General features: G+C 52.8%; 1 protein-coding gene across 6 annotated transcripts in view; it reads right to left on the bottom strand.

Moving 5' to 3' along the window:
- Positions 1–280: 280 nt before the first annotated feature.
- LOC144488358 (acetylcholinesterase-like) overlaps positions 281–20,546 on the bottom strand; it is a 59,501-nt gene continuing 39,235 nt past the window's right edge. For all 6 annotated transcript variants that reach the window (XM_078206412.1, XM_078206415.1, XM_078206414.1 and 3 more), the window contains exon 4: positions 281–6,745. In XM_078206412.1, the coding sequence (XP_078062538.1) occupies positions 6,624–6,745 (122 nt within the window). In that variant the 3' untranslated portion in view covers positions 281–6,623. The remainder of the gene's footprint in view (positions 6,746–20,546) is intronic.

Raw genomic sequence — 20,546 nt, 5'->3', positions numbered from 1 at the left:
CATGTCCAACAGAGGTGGGAGCTGAGCTCCCACTGACCTCACTGGCAGTATCAATGTAGATGCGGGTCGGGAGCGAGGGGGCTCGAGTCTGGAGCTGGGGGGGTGGCTCGAGTCTGGAGTGGGGGGGGTTTGGGTCTGGAGTGGGGAGCGTTCAGGCCTGGAGTGGGGGGGCTTGAGCCTGGAGTTGGTGTTGGGGGGGCGGGGGGGGAGTCTGGAGTAGGGAGTTTGGGTCTGGAGTGGGGGGAGGAGGGGGGGGTGCTGAAGCATCACTTTCTGCTCTGGGCAAACTCAGCCAGTTGCAGGTTGCCTGATTCACAGCCCGGTGGGTCACTACTGTCGAGCGGGAGTCCATGAAGAAAAGTCACCTCTGTTTATTAATATAGATATAATAAATTTATTGAAAAGTGCACAGGTTGATAGCATCAGGACAATATACATTCACTTCACATGCTTCATATACAAATGCCTTGATTGTGAAAAGCTCAGTGCTGGAGAGGCAGTGTCTCCTCTGGAATCTCACCGACAGGACTCCTGTATTCCAGTGTCAGTAAATTGAATATAGAGATGCAGTCTGGGAATCAGAATGGTGACAGCACAGGAGGAGGCCATTTGGCCCATTGAACCCATACTGGTTCTTGCGAAAGCAATGTAACCAGTACCACCCTTCGTTCCCTGTCGTCCTCCAAAATTTATTCCACTTGTGTATTTAGTTCTCTTTGGAAAGCCTGGATTGAAGCTGCCTCCACCACACTGCGAGTTGGATCCTAATCCCCTCGCTGCTAATCACCTTCACTCTGCCGTCTGGTTCTCCACCCAATGAGACAGTTTCTCTCTATCTACTCTGCCCAGAACATCTCGTGACTTTGAATGTTTCAGATCCCCGCTCCAACTTTTCTTTAAGGAGACGTGCAGCTTCTCTAATATATTCACGCAACAGAATAGATTCGAGAATCCATAGAATCCCTGCAGTGCGGAACGAGGCTATTCGGCCCATCGAGTCTGCACCAACTCTCTGACAGAGCATCTTACCCAGGTCCACTCCCCCGCTCTGTCCCTGTAACTCCACACATTAAACTCCCTAACTAAACTCCCTAACTTGCACATCCTTGGACTCTAAGGGATTATTTATCATGGCCAATCCACCTAACCTAAACATCTTTGGCCACTAAGGAGCGATTTAGCACGGCCAATCCACCTAACCTGCACATCTTTGGACTGTGTGAGGAAACCGGAGCACCCGGAGGAAACCCACGCAGACACGGGGAGAACGTGCAGACTCTACACAGACAGTGACCCGAGGCCGGGAATCGAACCCAGGTCCCTGGCGCTGTGAGGCAGCAGTGCTAACCACTGTGCGGCCCATCTCTTGAACCATTCTCAATAAATATTTTCTGTGTGCTTGTGAGAGCTTTCACACCCAGACTTTGACACAATTCAGCTCTTGTGAGGCCAGTTCATCTTGACTTCCTTGCTCTGTGCCTTTAGCCTAGGATTCTGTTTCTAAGAGCTTTCTCAATCTGTCAATAATTTGTGCACATCGACCCTCCAGGTCCCTGTTCCTGCGCCCTCTTTACAATGCTTTTCCTGTCATTTTCTACCAGAATGTGTGGCTTTCCTGCGTTAACTCTCATCTGCCGAGTGCGTCTATTCCACCAGACTGTGTATCTGCTGGAATCCTATTACCATCCCCAGTTCACAATCCATCAATCACACTTCCCAAACCTGTGAATCTCAATGACAATGTCAGCAGGTTTACGGAAGTGCCGTAATCTCCAGACTTCCCTTCAAGTCGTGCGCACCGTCCCGACTTGGACGTACGTCGGGTGCACCTTCATCTCCACTGGGACCAAATCCTGGAATTCCCGGACAGCCCTGCGAGAGCTTCTCGGGGGGAGGGGGAGGGGGGGGGGGGTGCTGCAGCTGTCAAAAGCCCATCACCATCACCTCTCGTGGTGAATAGGGATGGGCAGTACATACTGACCTTCCTGGTAACACCCAAACATTTGAGTAAGTGTGACACATGCCTGAAATTTTATGAATGATGATAGTTAACCGAATTTTATTCTGGTTTGCTGCCACATACCCAGTGCCAGTCAGGGTGACAGCGTGGTTGCGTTATAACTGAAGGTCTGTAATTATCCAGGAGGTTATATTCTGTTGCTGCGGAGTGGATAACACAGTTTGCGGGAGCTAGCAGCTCTCTGAAGGAAATGTCTGTACTGGTTGGGTGCTGCCTGTAAATCCCCAGCTCTCGCTGTGAGGCCAGGCCTGGTTAGTAACGGCAGGAGATATTCTCCTTTCTCGTGCTTCTTTGAAAATGTCACTTCTCCACGTTGGTTGTTGCTTTCTGCAAGTTTTACTGGAGCCAGATGGATTGAAGTGGGACGCGATCAAACCTGACAGGCTGACACAGTGACAGAGAATATTTTAAGTTGATTTATTAGTGTCACAAGTAAGGCTTACGTTAACACTGCAATGAAGTTACTGTGAAAATTCCCTAGTCGCCACACTCCGGCGCCTGTTCGGGTAACACTGAGGGAGAATTTAGTACGACCAATGCACCCTAACCAGCACGTCTTTCGGACTGTGGGAGGAAACCGGAGCACCCGGAGAAAATCCCACGCAGACACGGGGAGAACGTGCAGACTCCACACAGACAGTGACCCAAGCGGGAATCGAACCCGGGTCCCTGGCGCTGTGAGGCAGCAGTGCTAATCACTGTGCCACCGTGCTGCCCTTTATTGTCACTCTGTTTGTCTCCATGTATCTTGAAGAAATAACCTGCATTTATTTAGTGACTTCCGCATCCTCAGCACATCCTCAATGTCGGCATGGTAGCACAGTGGTTAGCACTGCTGCTTCACAGCTCCAGGGACCCAGGTTCGATTCCCGGCTTGGGTCACTGTCTGTGTGGAGTTTGCACATTCTCCTCGTGTCTGCGTGGGTTTCCTCCGGGTGCTCCGGTTTCCTCCCACAGTCCAAAGATGTGCGGGTTAGGTTGATTGGCCAGGTTAAAAATTGCCCCTTAGAGTCCTGAGATGCGTAGATTAGAGGGATTAGTGGGTAAATATGTAGGGATAAGGGGTAGGACTGGGGTGGGATTGTGGTCGGTGCAGACTCGATGGGCCAAATGGCCTCTTTCTGCACTGTAGGGCTTCTATGATTCTATGACGCAGCAAAATGGCTCTCGGTCAAACCAAGAACATCTGAAATCATTGAAACTTTGGAAATGTGGCAGTAAATTTGCACCGACTCTGGTTTGAAAACAGCACAAACGGGTGTTGTGGGACTTCTTACTGTGTTTACCCCAGGCCAAGGCCGGCATCTCCACATCATTGCAAACAGCATGCAGGCTCCCAGGCAGTGCAGTGAGATGGGGTTTGACATTGGGCAGAAGGCTGAGCTAACCTCCCCATTCCTTGTTGGGTTAGTGGGTCCTGAGAATCCTGCCTGAATTACGCTTCATCCGAAAGATGGCACTTGCGACCGCGCGGCACTCCCTCGGTGGCGTGCTGCGAATGTCGGCTCAGAATTGGAGCGGGGTTTGAAGTCACGGCTTCCAGACTCAGATGGCAGTGATGTGACTGCGATTTTAGCCAAGACAAGTGTATTTCCTGTGTTTAGTAGGGTAAGGGGATCATTGGACCAGGATACAGAGATACGATTCTGCCTCCATTCTGAGTCAGGCCGATTTTCATTAAGAACACCAATGTGTTAACGCGAGTGGTCCATTTAAATTCTTCACATTGTGATTCCAGTAGCGTCACTATGTTAAAATAAGCCCCAAAACGTAGCAGACACTGCCTCTCGCCGAGAGCACACAAAGAACACTTAAATAAATAACTTTACAATATATATCATTGGAGCAGAGTATCTCATACAGAGAGGTTCAAGGAACAGTCGCTTTCAACTCAAGAGTTATAAATGGTGGGTGTTGGATGGAAACCACAGCTATGCCGGTTATAGTGCATTCATCCACAAGTTACCTTGCACAAGTCTAGTGAGCAGAAGTGGCGCAGGCATCTGCAAAGAGTCTGACACTGATGTGACGGAGGAAATGGTGCAAGGTGTTGCGATGGAGCTGATGGTGTTTTGTTAACAGGACTGAGGTTCCAACGACCTCATTCTGAAAGGGTCTGCCATTATAATGACCTGAGAATGGATTTTGGGAAGGTTCGTTCAATGTGTTCTTCACCAACTCGAAAGCAGCTTAGGGGTGGGTGGAGGGGTGGGGAAGGCTGTTCCCAGAGGACCTTCATGCAACCCCTGCTAGCTCGTTTAAGATAAGCAACAACAGGACCTGGGGGCGGGAGGGGGCGGTGCAGGGGGTAGATCGCATTTCCACCGCACGTTTCAAAATTTCAAGCCTCAGCCAATGCGGTACCTTTTCAAATGTCCCAACTTGTGGTAACGTTCGGTGTCACAAGCAGGCGTACATTACCACCGCAATGAAGTTACTGTGAAAATCTCCAGGTACACTGAGGGAGAATTTAGCACGGCCAATAACCTAACCATCACATCTTTTGGACTGTGGGAGGAAACCGGAGCACCCGGAGGAAACCCACGCAGACACGGGGAGAACATGCAGACTCCACACAGTCAGTGACCAAAGCTGGGAATCGAACCCGGGTCCCTGGCGCTGTGAGGTAGCAGTGCTAACCACTGTGCGGCCCCTAAGAAAATCCCCTAATTTGCATCGAGCTGATTTCCACAAGGACAATGTTAAAATGTCCAGATCATCGGTTTTTAGATATCTGAGTTGAGGTGTAACTATTCGCAAGGACACTGGGGAGAACTCCCCTGCTCTTTTTCAATGTTGTGGCCACAGGGTCTTTGACTGACAGCAGATGGGGCTTCGGTTTAATGCCTTATCCTCAGGATGTACCCTCCACCATGCAGCCCACCCGCGGGACTGCCATGGGATCTCAGCCGGGGTTATGGGTCCAAGAGTCTGCAGTGAGACTTGAACCCACAACCTTCTAAGCTAGAGGTATGGGTGTTATGGCAGGTTAGGTGGATTGGCCACAGTAAATTGGCCCGGCTTTCACAGGGATGCCAACTAACATATCAGCCAGGGAAACGGTGAATGTTGGGAATGCCGGTGTGAGATCTGATCACTCACTAGGTTCTGTAACCTCACCACGGGGCTGGAGAGAGCGCTGGGGTGAAGCCGTCCCACTCGGAGCCTCTGGTGCAGGATATGGGCCATTAAAATGTCCTTAATCGTAGCTCTGTTTGTTTGACTGTGAGGCAGACTGGGATTCTGTCCTGCATTCTCTGAACCAACCTTGTTATGGACTCCCCAGCAGTCTGGAAACTGGCCTGAGCTACAACACACAGAGCGGCCAACATTCCCCAGTGGCTGAGCCTCCGGTTCACACTGACTGACTGGGGCCTTTTCACCGGCTTCTGGCACTGCGTGGGGGGGATGGAGAGGGGGGCGTCTGTGGGTCACGTCCACCAGGATATTGTCCTCGGGTCAATCAACAGAGTGTGAGGGGAAGGTGGGTAGGGGAGAGGATGTTGCAGATGAAGTGGTGAAGAGGGGGAGGGCATGGAGGAGGTGGGTGGCTGTGTGGGGGGCTGAGGAGGTGGGGGAGGGGAGGGAGTGTTGAGGGGAGAGGGTGGGTGAGGAGGAGGGTGATTAGGGAGGGGGGGTGGGTGAGGGGAGAGGGGAGGGGGTGGGTGTGGGGGAGGGATGATGATTGGGGAGGGGGGGGTGAGAGGGTGAGCGGTGGGTGACGGGGGAGTGTGGATGAGGGGAGGGGAGAGAGCGATTGTGGGAGAGGGTGGGTAGAGAGAGGGGAGGAGGGTGATTGGGGAGGGAGTCAGCGAGGGGGGAGGGGTGGGTGAGGGGGCGGGAGGGGGTGAGGGGGAGGAGGGTGATTGGGGAGGGAGAGGGTGAGGGGAATGGAGGGCAAGGGGTGGGTGAGGGGGAGGAGGGTGATTGGGGAGGGAGAGGGTGAGGGGAATGGAGGGCAAGGGGTGGGTGAGGGGGAGGAGGGTGATTGGGGAGGGAGAGGGTGAGGGGAATGGAGGGCAAGGGGTGGATGAGGGGGAGGAGGGTGATTGGGGAGGGAGAGGGTGAGGGGAATGAAGGGCAAGGGGTGGGTGAGGGGGAGGAGGGTGATTGGGGAGGGGGTGAGATGGAGGGGAGGAGGTGGGAGGGTAGTTGAGGGGGAGGAGGGTGATTGGGGAGGGGGTGAGATGGAGGGGAGGAGGTGGGAGGGTGGGTGAGGGGAGAGAGGGAGGGTGATTGGGGAGGGGGTGGGGGGGGAGGGGGTGAGGGGAGGGGGGGAGGGGACGGGGTGGAGGGGGGGGAGGGGAGGAAAGCCCGCTGGGAATTGATGGACCGGTTTTGGTGCTGAAACATTTGACTCCATTCGTTTAGGGGGGGGGTTGGGAGATTGGCATGACGGAAGCATGTGACCGAGCCTCGGAAAGGTGAGCGGCACCGGTAGATGGTGGTTATACTGTCAGAGGTGGTCATGCAGTGTCACTGGGAACGAGACTGGGTGTCTGGTCGATTTCACAATCCGCTCTCTGCCTTAACGTGTACTGATGTGCGGGGCAGTGGGGAGGGAGGGGGCGGCGGGGGGAGGTGGGGGTCAGGGTGGAGGGGATCACAGGTCAGCACACCGCTCTTGCCTGCTGTAATGGTCAAACTGGTTCTTCCAGTGCATCATGTAGGAACTCCAGCGGTGAAACTCCATCTTCCACTGCCTTTCAGCCTCATCGATTGTTTCTGCGAGGAAAGGAAGAGAAGGTGAGCCGGAGGGGGGGTTCCGGTTTACCGTATTCACCAGCCGCTCTGCCACCACCTCACCCGCACCAATACTGGTGCCAATCAGCCCTCAGCGACATTCCCATCCCTCAGTCCGAGGGGTTGAGTCCCACTCCCCAGAATCATCTCACCGAGGGTTCGGGGAGTTTATCGAATAATGGATGCACGGGAATGAGGTACAGTTTGGAATCTAATCAGGCGGTTTAGATAGCGAGGGAATTCCTGATGGGATGGAGGGACCACAGCAGCGAAATGTTCACAAACACAATCCCACACACAGCAAGGTGATAATCACCAGATAATCTGTTCTGTCATTTTGCTCAGAACACAGAGGACACAAATAGTCACCGGGGGATTTATTTCCAGGATCTGGAAAATCCAGATCTGGAGATCCAGATTAACATCCCCTCTGACAGTGCGGCACTCCCTCAGTACTGACCCTCTGACAGTGCGGCACTCCCTCAGCACTGACCCTCTGACAGTGCGGCACTCCCTCAGCACTGACCCTCTGACAGTGCGGCACTCCCTCAGCACTGACCCTCTGACAGTGCAGCACTCCCTCAGCACTGACCCTCTGACAGTGCGGCACTCCCTCAGCACTGACCCTCTGACAGTGCGGCACTCCCTCAGCACTGACCCTCTGACAGTGCGGCACTCCCTCAGCACTGACCCTCTGACAGTGCGGCACTCCCTCAGCACTGACCCTCTGACAGTGCAGCACTCCCTCAGCACTGACCCTCTGACAGTGCGGCACTCCCTCAGCACTGACCCTCTGACAGTGCGGCACTCCCTCAGTACTGACCCTCTGACAGTGCGGCACTCCCTCAGTACTGACCCTCTGACAGTGCGGCACTCCCTCAGCACTGACCCTCTGAGAGTGCGGCACTCCCTCAGCACTGACCCTCTGACAGTGCGGCACTCCCTCAGTACTGACCCTCTGACAGTGCGGCACTCCCTCAGCACTGACCCTCTGACAGTGCGGCACTCCCTCAGCACTGACCCTCTGACAGTGCGGCACTCCCTCAGTACTGACCCTCTGACAGTGCGGCACTCCCTCAGTACTGACCCTCTGACAGTGCGGCACTCCCTCAGCACTGACCCTCTGAGAGTGCGGCACTCCCTCAGCACTGACCCACTGACAGTGCGGCACTCCCTCAGTACTGACCCTCTGACAGTGCGGCACTCCCTCAGCACTGACCCTCTGACAGTGCGGCAGTCCCTCAGCACTGACCCTCTGACAGTGCGGCACTCCCTCAGTACTGGCCCTCTGACAGTGCGGCACTCCCTCAGTACTGACCCTCTGACAGTGCGGCACTCCCTCAGCACTGACCCTCTGACAGTGCGGCACTCCCTCAGCACTGACCCACTGACAGTGCGGCACTCCCTCAGCACTGACCCTCTGACAGTGCGGCACTCCCTCAGTACTGACCCTCTGACAGTGCGGCACTCCCTCAGCACTGACCCTCTGACAGTGCGGCAGTCCCTCAGCACTGACCCTCTGACAGTGCGGCACTCCCTCAGTACTGGCCCTCTGACAGTGCGGCACTCCCTCAGTACTGACCCTCTGACAGTGCGGCACTCCCTCAGCACTGACCCTCTGACAGTGCGGCACTCCCTCAGCACTGACCCACTGACAGTGCGGCACTCCCTCAGCACTGACCCTCTGACAGTGCGGCACTCCCTCAACACTGACCCTCTGACAATGCAGCACTCCCTCAGCACTGACCCTCTGACAGTGCGGCACTCCCTCAGCACTGACCCTCTGACAGTGCGGCGCTCCCTTAGCACTGACCCTCTGACAGTGCGGCACTCCCTCAGCACTGACCCTCTGACAGTGCAGCACTCCCTCAGCACTGACCCTCTGACAGTGCGGCACTCCCTCAACACTGACCCTCCGACAGTGCGGCACTCCCTCAGCACTGACCCTCTGACAGTGCGACACTCCCTCAGCACTGACCCTCTGACAGTGCGACACTCCCTCAGCACTGACCCTCTGACAGTGCGGCACTCCCTCAGCACTGACCCTCCGACAGTGCGGCACTCCCTCAGCACTGACCCTCTGACAGTGCGGCACTCCCTCAGCACTGACCCTCTGACAGTGCGACACTCCCTCAGCACTGACCCTCTGACAGTGCGACACTCCCTCAGCACTGACCCTCTGACAGTGCGGCACTCCCTCAGTACTCCACTGGCAATGCCAAGCTAGATTAGATGCTCAGGTCTCTGCACCCAAAGGTGAGGCAGTGCCACCCACTGGGCACAGGTGCCAAAGACCTCACTGAACAGCAGCTGCATGGCAGATTCCACTTTGTCCCTTACCCAAACTCACAGGACTTGCTCCCAGAGAAGATATGCTGGATGATGTCTTGGGTAATTTCTGTCATCGCCCCTTGACCTTCAAGGGCATTATCATGCTGTATCGCCCACTATCAACATCCTGGGGGTTACTATTGAGCAGAAAGTGAACTGAACCCAGCCATATCAGTACTGTGGCTACCAGAGCAGGTCAGAGGCTGGGAATCCTGCGGGGAGTAACTCACCTCCTGACTCCCCAAAGCCTGTTCACCATCTACAAGGCACAAGTCAGGAGTGTGATGGAATACTCCCCACTTGCCTGGATGGGTGCAGCTCCAACAACACTCAAGAAGCTCGACACCATCCAGGACAAAGCAGCCCCGCTTGATTGGCCCCCCATCCACAAACACCCACTCCCTCCACCGCCCACGCTCAGTAGCAGCGTGTGTCCCATCTACAAGATGCACTGCAGTGACTCACCGAGGCTCCTTAGGCAGCACCTTCCAAACCCACCACCACTTCCATCTAGAAGGACAAGGGCAGCAGATACCTGGGAACACCCCCACCTGCAAGTTCCCCCCCGAGCCACTCACCATCCTGACTGGGAAATGTGGCACACCACCATCTTCTCAAGGGGCAATGAGGAATGGGCAATAAATGCTGGGGCTGGCCACCGACGCCCAGATCCCATCGGTGAATTATTTTAAGAAATGGTCTCGACATGTGAACTGCCTGACTGGCACAGAGGGCATAGAGCACCAGCTGAGTGACTGAAGTCCCAATGCCCAACTGGGCATCCATTTTAAGTTGCCCTTTCCAGAAAGTGGTGAAAGGTTAGGGCCGTTAATGGGGGAAGGTCCTTTACCTACCCAGGGCAGGATCCGGTGCCTCCGCGGAGAGGAGTCCCTGACTACTCTTTTTAACTCTTGATCAGGTGAGGCAGTTCAAAGTGAGCCCCCAGACTCTGCGAGAGAGTTTTACACATCCTTCTTCACCCTCCAGCCTCCCCCCAATTCCCTCAGCGAGGGACCTGCCCTCGCAACTGACCACTTGGCCAGAGGATTGTGTCTGCCATTTGAGGTCCAACCTCTCCCCCCCCCCCCCCCCCCCCGCGTGCTCCTCGCCCTCCCTAACGGCACATAAAATAGGCCCAGGGTTAAACTTGACCTGGTCTTACATCCAAAGATGTGCGGGTTCGGTTGATTTCTCATACTAACTTGACCCTTATGTCAGGGGGATTAGCAGGGTAAGTGTGTGGGGTTACGGGAATAGGGCCTGGGTGGGATTGTGGTCGGTACAGACTCGATGGGCTGAATGGCCTCCTTCTGTCCTGTAGTTTTCTATGATTCACCTCACTATTCACCTCCCCGTTCTCCCCTCGCCCTGCACCCTCCCCTCAGGTCTCGCTCCGAGTTATATTCCTCTGTTCACTATCTGGTCCTGACAAATTTTCCAACGACCTCAAAGAGGGGCGCCTCGTGTCCAGTGGGTCTGCAGTGGGTCTCCCTCCCCTCCTCTAATCAGGAATTCGGGAGACACTGTCGGCAGAGGCCTGGGGCAGGGAGGTTATGCGCGACCCATTGCGAACCCTAGTTAGGCCACAATCACTGTGTACAGTTGGTTGCTGCATGACAGGAAGGATGTAATCGCACTGGAGGAAGTCCGGTGGAGGTTTCCCAGAATTTACTGCAGAATTCCAGTGATGATTTAAGATTGTGTTCCTTGGAAAAGAGGAGGAGGCCGCGGGGAGATTTAATTAAGGTGTACAACATTGCGAGGTGCCTGGATGGAGTGGGTAAGAACTCCCTGATTAGCAGAGAGAAGCGGGGAGGGGCGGTGGGGGGGGGGGGGGGGGGGGGGGGAATAGATTCAAAGTAATTAATAAAAGGATGAGACAGGGAGAATCTTTTACACTCAGAGGACACCGCGGTCTGTTCTGTAATCCGATTCCTAACAGTGTCAAAGAGGTTTACATGATGTGGAGATGCCGGCGTTGGACTGGGGTAAACACAGTAAGAAGTTTAACAACACCAGGTTAAAGTCCAACAGGTTTATTTGGTAGCAAAAGCCACACAAGCTTTCGAGGCTCTGAGCCCCTTCTTCAGGTGAGTGGGAATTCTGTTCACAAACAGAACTTATAAGACACAGACTCAATTTACATGAATAATGGTTGGAATGCGAATACTTACAACTAATCCAGTCTTTAAGAAACAAAACAATGGGAGTGGAGAGAGCATCAAGACAGGCTAAAAAGATGTGTATTGTCTCCAGACAAGACAGCCAGTGAAACTCTGCAGGTCCACGCAACTGTGGGAGTTACAAATAGTGTGACATAAATTCTGATTCTAGGATCGCATGATAAAGACTCAGGAGGAAAAAAGCAGAAATATTTATGTGAAATAGTGTGACATAAACCCAATATCCCGGTTGAGGCCGTCCTTGTGTGTGCGGAACCAGGTACACGGTACATACTCTTGCAACTCGGCCAACGTTGTCTACCTGATACGCTGCAAGAAAGGATGTCCCGAGGCATGGTACATTGGGGAAACTATGCAGACGCTGCGACAACGGATGAATGAACACCGCTCGACAATCACCAGGCAAGACTGTTCTCTTCCTGTTGGGGAGCACTTCAGCGGTCACGGGCATTCGGCCTCTGATATTCGGGTAAGCGTTCTCCAAGGCGGCCTTCGCGACACACGACAGCGCAGAGTCGCTGAGCAGAAACTGATAGCCAGGTTCCGCACACACAAGGACGGCCTCAACCGGGATATTGGGTTTATGTCACACTATTTCACATAAATATTTCTGCTTTTTTCCTCCTGAGTCTTTATCATGCGATCCTAGAATCAGAATTTATGTCACACTATTTGTAACTCCCACAGTTGCGTGGACCTGCAGAGTTTCACTGGCTGTCTTGTCTGGAGACAATACACATCTTTTTAGCCTGTCTTGATGCTCTCTCCACTCCCATTGTTTTGTTTCTTAAAGACTGGATTAGTTGTAAGTATTCGCATTCCAACCATTATTCATGTAAATTGAGTCTGTGTCTTATAAGTTCTGTTTGTGAACAGAATTCCCACTCACCTGAAGAAGGGGCTCAGAGCCTCGAAAGCTTGTGTGGCTTTTGCTACCAAATAAACCTGTTGGACTTTAACCTGGTGTTGTTAAACTTCTTAAAGAGGTTTACCGCATGGAAACAGGCCCTTCAGCCCAACTTGTCCATGCCGCCCCTTTTTTTAAAATCCTAAGCTAGTCCCAATTGCCCGCATTTGGCCCATATCCCTCTATACCCATCGTACCCATGTAACTGTCTAAGTGCTTTTTAAAAGACAAAATTGTACCCGCCTCTACTACTACCTCTGGCAGCTCGTTCCAGACACTCACCACTCTGTGTGAAAAAATTGCCCCTCTGGACCCTTTTGTATCTCTCCCCTCTCACCTTAAACCTATGGCCTCTAGTTTTAGACTCTCCTACCTTTGGGAAAAGATATCGACTATCTAGCTGATCTGTGCCCCTCATTATTTTATAGACCTCTATAAGATCACCCCTCAGCCTCCTACGCTCCAGAGAAAAAAGTCCCAGTCTATTCAGCCTCTCCTTATAACTCAAACCACCAAGTCCCGGTAGCATCCTTGTAAATCTTTTCTGCACTCTGTCTAGTTTAATGATATCCTGAGACAGTGATGGCAGAAACCTCCATTGTATTTTGAAAAAACACCTGGATTTGTACTGGAACTGCTGTAACCTCCAAAGGCTTTAAACCAACAGCTGGAATTCGGGATTCGCCTGGGTGGCTTTCTTTGGGGCCAGGGCTGACATGATGGGCTGAATGGCCTCTGAGCTGATCGCATGAACCTGCAGCGGACCGGTTTGGCATGCAGCAGGAGAGATGTACGTCCCCAGGAAATTCCAACGCACCTCGCAGCCAATGAAATGCTTGTAGGAGACACAGCAGCCAATGTGTGCACAGCAAGATCCCACAAGTGATGATGACTGGATCGCCTGTTTCAGTGGTGCTGCTTGAAGAATGACTATGTTGACCCAGAACGCTGGGGAGAACTCCCCTGCCCCTCTCTGAAGTCAGAGCCATGGGATCAGGTGGATATTTCACCCAACAGACGGCTCTGCTGACAGTGTGGCACTCCTTCGGTAAAGCACTGCGAGTGTCAGCTGAGTTAATGAGCTCAAATCGCTGGAGTGGGGAAGTAAAGCCACAACCGTCTCTCTCAGAGAGCGTGCTACCCTGAGGCAACTTAATCATTGAATCTACAGTACAGAAGGAGGCCATTTGGCCCATCGCATCTGCACCAATCCCACTCAGGCCCTAGCCCCGTAACCCCACATATTTACCCTGCTAATCCCCCGACAATAGGGGCAATTTAGCATGGCCAATCCACCTAACCTCCACATCTTTGTACTGTGGGAGGAAACCGGAGCACCCGGAGGAAACCCACGCAGACACGGGGAGAATGTGCAAACTCCGCACAGACAGTGACCCGAGGCCGGAATTGAACCCGGGTCCCTGGCGCTGTGAGGCAGCAGTGCCGACCACTGTGCCACCGTGCCGCCCATCGTGTGGGGCTACTCGACCATTGTGGGGAGAGGGAATAAGTTCGATCCTGCGTATAGACTCTGGCAGAGATCCGGTGGTCAGGAATGACCATCCTGGAGAAGGATGCCTCTCTCTCGCTCTGACGAGTTACGACGCCCCCTCACTCTCATCGCCCATAGTGTAACTGCATCTCTGTCTGATATTGTGTAACGCAGTGACAGACCTGCCTGGACCAGACTGAAACATTACTGAGATGGAAAGATTGAACCGAGGATGAGGGTGTACAGGCTACCCTGAGGGTGGAAAGGCATTTGCTTTATTGACAATATTTACACATGCAGAAAACGGGGAACATACAAAGACACGTGAGTCACCACAAAAGGAAATCAGATGCATATTTAACAGGGAATAAAAGAAATTGTACAATTGCATAACTCAAAAACAAAGCGAAACGGCACAAAGAAATGTTCACCAGAGATGCAGAGCAGAACACAAAGCACAAATCCACATGAAATGCTGATGTGAAACGACCGGGTTCCTTTTTAAATCATGGGGGGGGGGAAATAACACAAAGTCTTCAGAGGGGAGAGATGGAGAGATGTGGAAATTAAAGAGAATGAGGGAATGCGGAGTGTGAAAGAAACCGAGTGGAAGGTAGGAATGGGAGGGGAGAACGGAAGATAAAATGAGTGTGTGGCAGCAAGGAGCGAGGGAACGAGAGAAAACAGCTGCGAGGGACACCAGCAAAGAGAAGAATGGGGAAAGAGCGAGAAGGAGGGAAATAGAGAGGGAAACATTGTGAGGGACAGAATGAGTTGGTCAGAATCAGCAAACGAATAGAATCATCCAATTGAACAGAGCACGGATAGGCCATCAGCGCCAGTGAGAGTCTAACAGAGCCAGTGAGAGTCTATCAGTGCCAGTGAGGGTCTATCAGAGCCAGTGAGAGTCTATCAGAGCCAGTGAGAGTCTATCGAAGCCAGTGAGAGTCTATCAGAGCCAGTGAGAGTCTATCGAAGCCAGTGAGAGTCTATCTGAGCCAGTGAGAGTCTATCAGAGCCAGTGAGAGTCTATCTGAGCCAGTGAGAGTCTATCAGAGCCAGTGAGAGTCTATCAGAGCCAGTGAGAGTCTATCAGAGCCAGTGAGAGTCTATCAGAGCCAGTGAGAGTCTATCAGAGCCAGTGAGAGTCTATCGAAGCCAGTGAGAGTCTATCTGAGAAAGTGAGAGTCTATCGAAGCCAGTGAGAGTCTATCGAAGCCAGTGAGAGTCTATCAGAGCCAGTGAGAGTCTATCAGAGCCAGTGAGAGTCTATCAGAGCCAGTGAGAGTCTATCAGAGCCAGTGAAAGTCTATCAGAGCCAGTGAGAGTCTATCAGAGCCAGTGAGAGTCTATCAGAGCCAGTGAGAGTCTATCAGAGCCAGTGAGAGTCTATCAGAGCCAGTGAGAGTCTATCAGAGCCAGTGAGAGTCTATCATAGAAACATAGAAACCCTACAGTGCAGAAGGAGGCCATTCGGCCCATCGAGTCTGCACCGACCACCATCCCACCCAGGCCCTACCCCCACATATTTTACCCGCTAATCCCTCTAACCTACTCATCCCAGGACTCTAAGGGACAATTTCTAACCTGGCCAATCAACCTAACCCGCACATCTTTGGACTGTGGGAGGAAACCGGAGCGCCCGGAGGAAACCCACGCAGACACGAGGAGAATGTGCAAACTCCACACAGACAGTGACCCGAGCCAGGAATCGAACCCGGGACCCTGGAGCTGTGAAGCAGCAGTGCTAACCACCGTGGTACCGTGCCGCCCTAAAGTGAGAGTCTATCAGAGCCAGTGAGAGTCTATCGAAGCCAGTGAGAGTCTATCAGAGTCAGTGAGAGTCTGTCAGAGCCAGTGAGAGTCTATTGAAGCCAGTGAGAGTCTATCAGAGCCAGTGAGAGTCTATCGGGGCCAGTGAGAGTCTATCGGGGCCAGTGAGAGGCTATCAGAGCCAGTGAGAGTCTATCGGGGCCAGTGAGAGTCTATCGGGGCCAGTGAGAGGCTATCAGAGCCAGTGAGAGGCTATCAGAGCCAGTGAGAGTCTATCGTAGCCAGTGAGAATCTATCGGGGCCAGTGAGAGTCTATCGGGGCCAGTGAGAGTCTATTGGGGCCAGTGAGAGGCTATCAGAGCCAGTGAGAGTCTATCGTAGCCAGTGAGAATCTATCGGGGCCAGTGAGAGTCTATCGGGGCTAGTGAGAGTCCAGTATCGAGGCTGGTGAATCAATGCTTGCTCTTTCTAAGTTCCAGCCGCTTCATGTATTTGTAGCTTACCCACTTTCACCTCTGGATTCACTGTAAGTTTTGCAAAGTGCTCCTTCTGGGTCCACACTGATACTGACCAGATGAGAAATTGTATTTATTCAGAAACATCGAGGTTAATTGTTGTCACGTTCTGTTCTGATTTTACATTTATCTCCACACTGCACTTTCAGAGTTCATGATTATCTATGAAGTGTCTTTGTGATAAAACACCACAATTTCTCAGCCCTATTGCGATTTAAATTGCTCTTCTGATTAATCACCCAATTCTGGGGAAGGAACACAATGAATCTTTAAGGAACAGTTGCAGATAATTGATTCCCTCCCTACAGGACATCACTGCCAGTTTCTGTATGGATGGCGAATGTCAGGATTTAGTCAATACTGATCTAAACAGCTGAACTAGAGTTTGCCAGGATGTGAGAGCGATGGGCACACAACAACACCTCTCTTGCCCCGGATACGTCTGAGTTACCCTCTGGTCAAGAGGGTCAGTTTCTGTAAATCCAGCCCACAGTGATGTCCAAGGAGAAAGCTCATCCCTCTGATCCCTCCACAGTGCATGGCATATATCTGCTTCACCTTCTCCAATAGGCCAGCTCCTGGTGTAGTGGCGTTGCCAATCTTCATCCCCCTCATCTCGCACCCTCCCGCACCACCACCCCCCCCCACCCCCCAACCCTCCAGATTTCTCTGGGTGTCTATTTAATCTCTAAGACACCGTGGCAAGCGAAAATTCCAAAGGCCCAGAAGACTCAAGATCCCTAACCATTGCAGTCAGATGGTTCTTGAGGATCAAGATATTTATCAGTGGGATCTGACCCACTTAACAACCCGCAGGGAGGAATAAACCGCCCAGGTTCTGCTTCAGATGTAGGGCTATGTGACGGCACGGTGGTTAGCACTGCTGCCTCACGGCGCCAGAGACCCGGGTTCGATTCCGGCCTCGGGTGGTTGTCTGTGTGGAGTCTGCATGATCTCCCCGTGTCTGCGTGGGTTTCCTCCGGGTGCTCCGGTTTCCTCCCACAGTCCAAAGATGCACTGGTTAGATGGATTGGCCGTGCTAAATTGCTCCTTAGTTTTATTAATCATTCGTGGGATACGGGTGTTGCTGGCTGGCCAGCTCATCCCCAGTTGCCCTGGTGGGCAGCTGAGAGTCAACCACATTGCTGTGGCTTTGGAGTCATATGTAGTCCAGACCGGGTAAGGACAAAGATGTGTTGGTTAGGTAGATTGGCCGTGCTAAATTGCCCCTTAGTGTCCAAAGATGTGCAGGTTAGGTGGATTGGCCATGCTAAATTGCCCCTTAGTGTCCAAAGATGTGCAGGTTAGGTGGATTGGCCATGCTAAATTGCCCTTAGTGTCCAAAGATGTGCAGGTTAGATGGATTGGCCATGCTAAATTGCCCCTTAGTGTCCAAAGATGTGTGGGTTAGGTGGATTGGCCGTGCTAAATTGCCCTTAGTGTCCAAAGATGTGCAGGTTAGGGGATTGGCCATGCTAAATTGCCCCTTAGTGTCCAAAGATGTGTCGGTTAAGGGAATTAGTGGGGTAAATATGTGGGGTAACGGGGATAGGGCAGGGAGATGGGCCGGGTAAGATGCTCTGTTGGAGAGTCAGTGCAGATTCGATGGGCCGAATGGCTTCCTTCTGCACAGTAGGAATTCTCTGATTCTGTGCTGTTGGCTGGGACAGTACCTGGGCTGGAACAGTACCTGGGCTGGGACAATACCTGGGCTGGGACAATACCTGGGCTGGGACAATACCTGGGCTGGGACAATACCTGGGCTGGGACTGTACCTGGGCAGGGACAATACCTGGGCTGGGACAGTACTTGGGCTGGGACAATACCTGAGCTGGAACAGTACCTGGGCTGGGACAATACCTGGGCTGGGACAATACCTGGGCTGGGACAATACCTGGGCTGGGACAATACCTGGGCTGGGACAATACCTGGGCTGGGACAATACCTGGGCTGGGACAATACCTGGGCTGGGACAGTACCTGGGCTGGGACAATATCTGGGCTGGGACAGTACCTGGGCTGGGACAGTACCTGGGCTGGGACAATACCTGGGCTGGAACAGTACCTGGGCTGGGACAATACCTGGGCTGGGACAGTACCTGGGCTGGGACAGTACCTGGGCTGGGACAGTACCTGGGCTGGGACAGTACCTGGGCTGGGACAGTACCTGGGCTGGGACAATACCTGGGCTGGGACAATACCTGGGCTGGGACAGTACCTGGGCTGGGACAGTACCTGGGCTGGGACAGTACCTGGGCTGGGACAATACCTGGGCTTGGACAATACCTGGGCTGGGACACTACCTGGGCTGGGACACTACCTGGGCTGGGACACTACCTGGGCTGGGACACTACCTGGGCTGGGACAGTACCTGGGCTGGGACAGTACCTGGGCTGGGACAATACCTGGGCTGGGACAGTACCTGGGCTGGGACAGTACCTGGGCTGGGACAATACCTGGGCTGGGACACTACCTGGACAGTACCTGGACACTACCTGGGCTGGGACAGTACCTGGGCTGGGGTAGCCTGAGGTAGGACATGGCCTCAAGCCATCACAACTTCCCTCCAACATTCGCCGAGGCTGCTAACAGTTTGAGATGTCCAATCGAGTTTTCCCCCCGAGGTGATCAGATATTTTTAATCCCACCCTCCCTGTCCTCGCCGCTGTGACACTCATTTTCAGTAGATCCAATCATTTAAATTCTGCTTCCATACCTCCGTGAAGTGTCTCCATTTCACCGCTGGAACCTGGTAAATTCCCATCAGTGACCCGGGCCTTAGCCAGCAAATCCTGAGCTGTTAACCCAGTCAGTCGGTGCGATTTCAAACAAAATTATATCATGCGATGAGGGTGTTCCTGGGCTGGGCCAGCATTTGTTGCCCATCTCTATTTCTCGTGTGGCCATTTCAGAGGGCAGTTAAGAGTCAACCACATTGCTGTGGCTCTGGAGTCCCATGTAGGCCAGACCGGGTAAGGACGGCAGATTTCCTTCCCTAAAGGGGCATCAGTGAACCAGATGGGTTTTTGCAACTGGTTTCACAGTCCCCATCGAACTTTTAACCCCAGATTTTTTATTGAATTGAGATTTCACCATCTACCATGGTGGGATTCGAACCCGGGTCCCCAGAGCATTGCCCTGGGTCTCTGATTGACACCTTCTCTCAGCCTGTCAGATACGAGTTGCCCGAAATGGTCCAGCCAGACTACTCCTTGAGCCTTTCAGGGGTATCTAACTGAATATGATATGACTCCAGTCAGCTAGCTCTCTGCTAAACGTGGCCGATTCCAGATGTGACAAACCCTACAACGAGTTTCACTTAAACAGATGGGCAAGATCACAAAGAGAGACACAAGCTGAAGAGTTTCTGCTTCGGGTATTGAGTAGGGTGAAAGACTTGCATTTCTGTGGGTGTCTTTCATGTCCTTCGGATGCCCCAAGTCACAGCACAGTCCATTCACCGCTTTATGAAGTATAGGGCGGGATTTAATGGCCTCGTTCGGGCGAGACTGGAAATATCTCAGGTGAAAGATGGCGCCTCTGACAGTGTAGCACTCCCTCAGCCCTGCACTGGGGTTGTCGACTTGGATTTGGAGCTCATTGCCGGAATTTTACCACCTCGCCCGCTCGAGCTCGGAAGACCGTGCCCGAGGCCAACGGAGGACGCTGCTCCGCGAGCCTCGCCCGCCCCGATTCTGGGGCGTGCCGGTATAATTCCAGCCCAAGTCTCTAGAGTGGGCGCTACCCCGTGACCCACAGCAGTGACATCACTTCACAAAGTAACTTCAGACGCTGCTAAGATTTTCCAGCACTTTCTGTTTTTGTTTCAGATTCCAGCATCCGCAGTATTTTATCAAAGTTATTTGCAGATTGTGAAGCACCTTAAGGTGGAAGAGCTGCTACCTAAATGTAAATCCACTATTTTGTCCTCTCTTTGTTGGCCTCCCAACAGAAACTCTGTCATTTAGTCCAGACGCTTATATCGCGGGCGGGTCGATTTGGCACCATGTTCCTGACTGCGCGCCCTTTCCCCCTCGTCCTTACATCACTGACTCCCCATTCGCCGCTCCATTGGGTACAAAATCCTCGTCCTGTTTCCAAATCCCTCTATATGGCCTTTATACATCTTTAGTCACATTCGCAATCCGTGCCCTTGCTACCTTCAGCTGGAACACACGAAAGGGACCATTAATGTCCTTGAGTCTGCTCTTGCCAGTCAGTACGAAGTTTAACAACACCAGGTTAAAGTCCAACAGGTTTATTTGGTAGCAAAAGCCACACAAGCTTTCGGAGCTCCAAGCCCCTTCTTCAGGTGAGTGGGAATTCTGCTTACATCACAGAATTCCCACTCACCTGAAGAAGGGGCTTGGAGCTCCGAAAGCTTGTGTGGCTTTTGCTACCAAATAAACCTGTTGGACTTTAACCTGGTGTTGTTAAACTTCTTACTGTGTTTACCCCAGTCCAACGCCGGCATCTCCACATCTTGTCGGTCAGATCATGGCTGGTCTGTACCTGGTTTACCAGCCTTGTTTTCATCTCCTTTAGCCGACCAAAATCTAACAATTTCAACCTCGACAGCTCCC

The sequence above is a fragment of the Mustelus asterias genome, unplaced genomic scaffold (genome assembly GCF_964213995.1).
Source record: "Mustelus asterias unplaced genomic scaffold, sMusAst1.hap1.1 HAP1_SCAFFOLD_1491, whole genome shotgun sequence".
Classification (NCBI taxonomy): Eukaryota; Metazoa; Chordata; class Chondrichthyes; order Carcharhiniformes; family Triakidae; genus Mustelus; species Mustelus asterias.
Note: the sequence above shows the minus strand (reverse complement) of the source record. Positions and strands in the feature narration are given on the sequence as shown.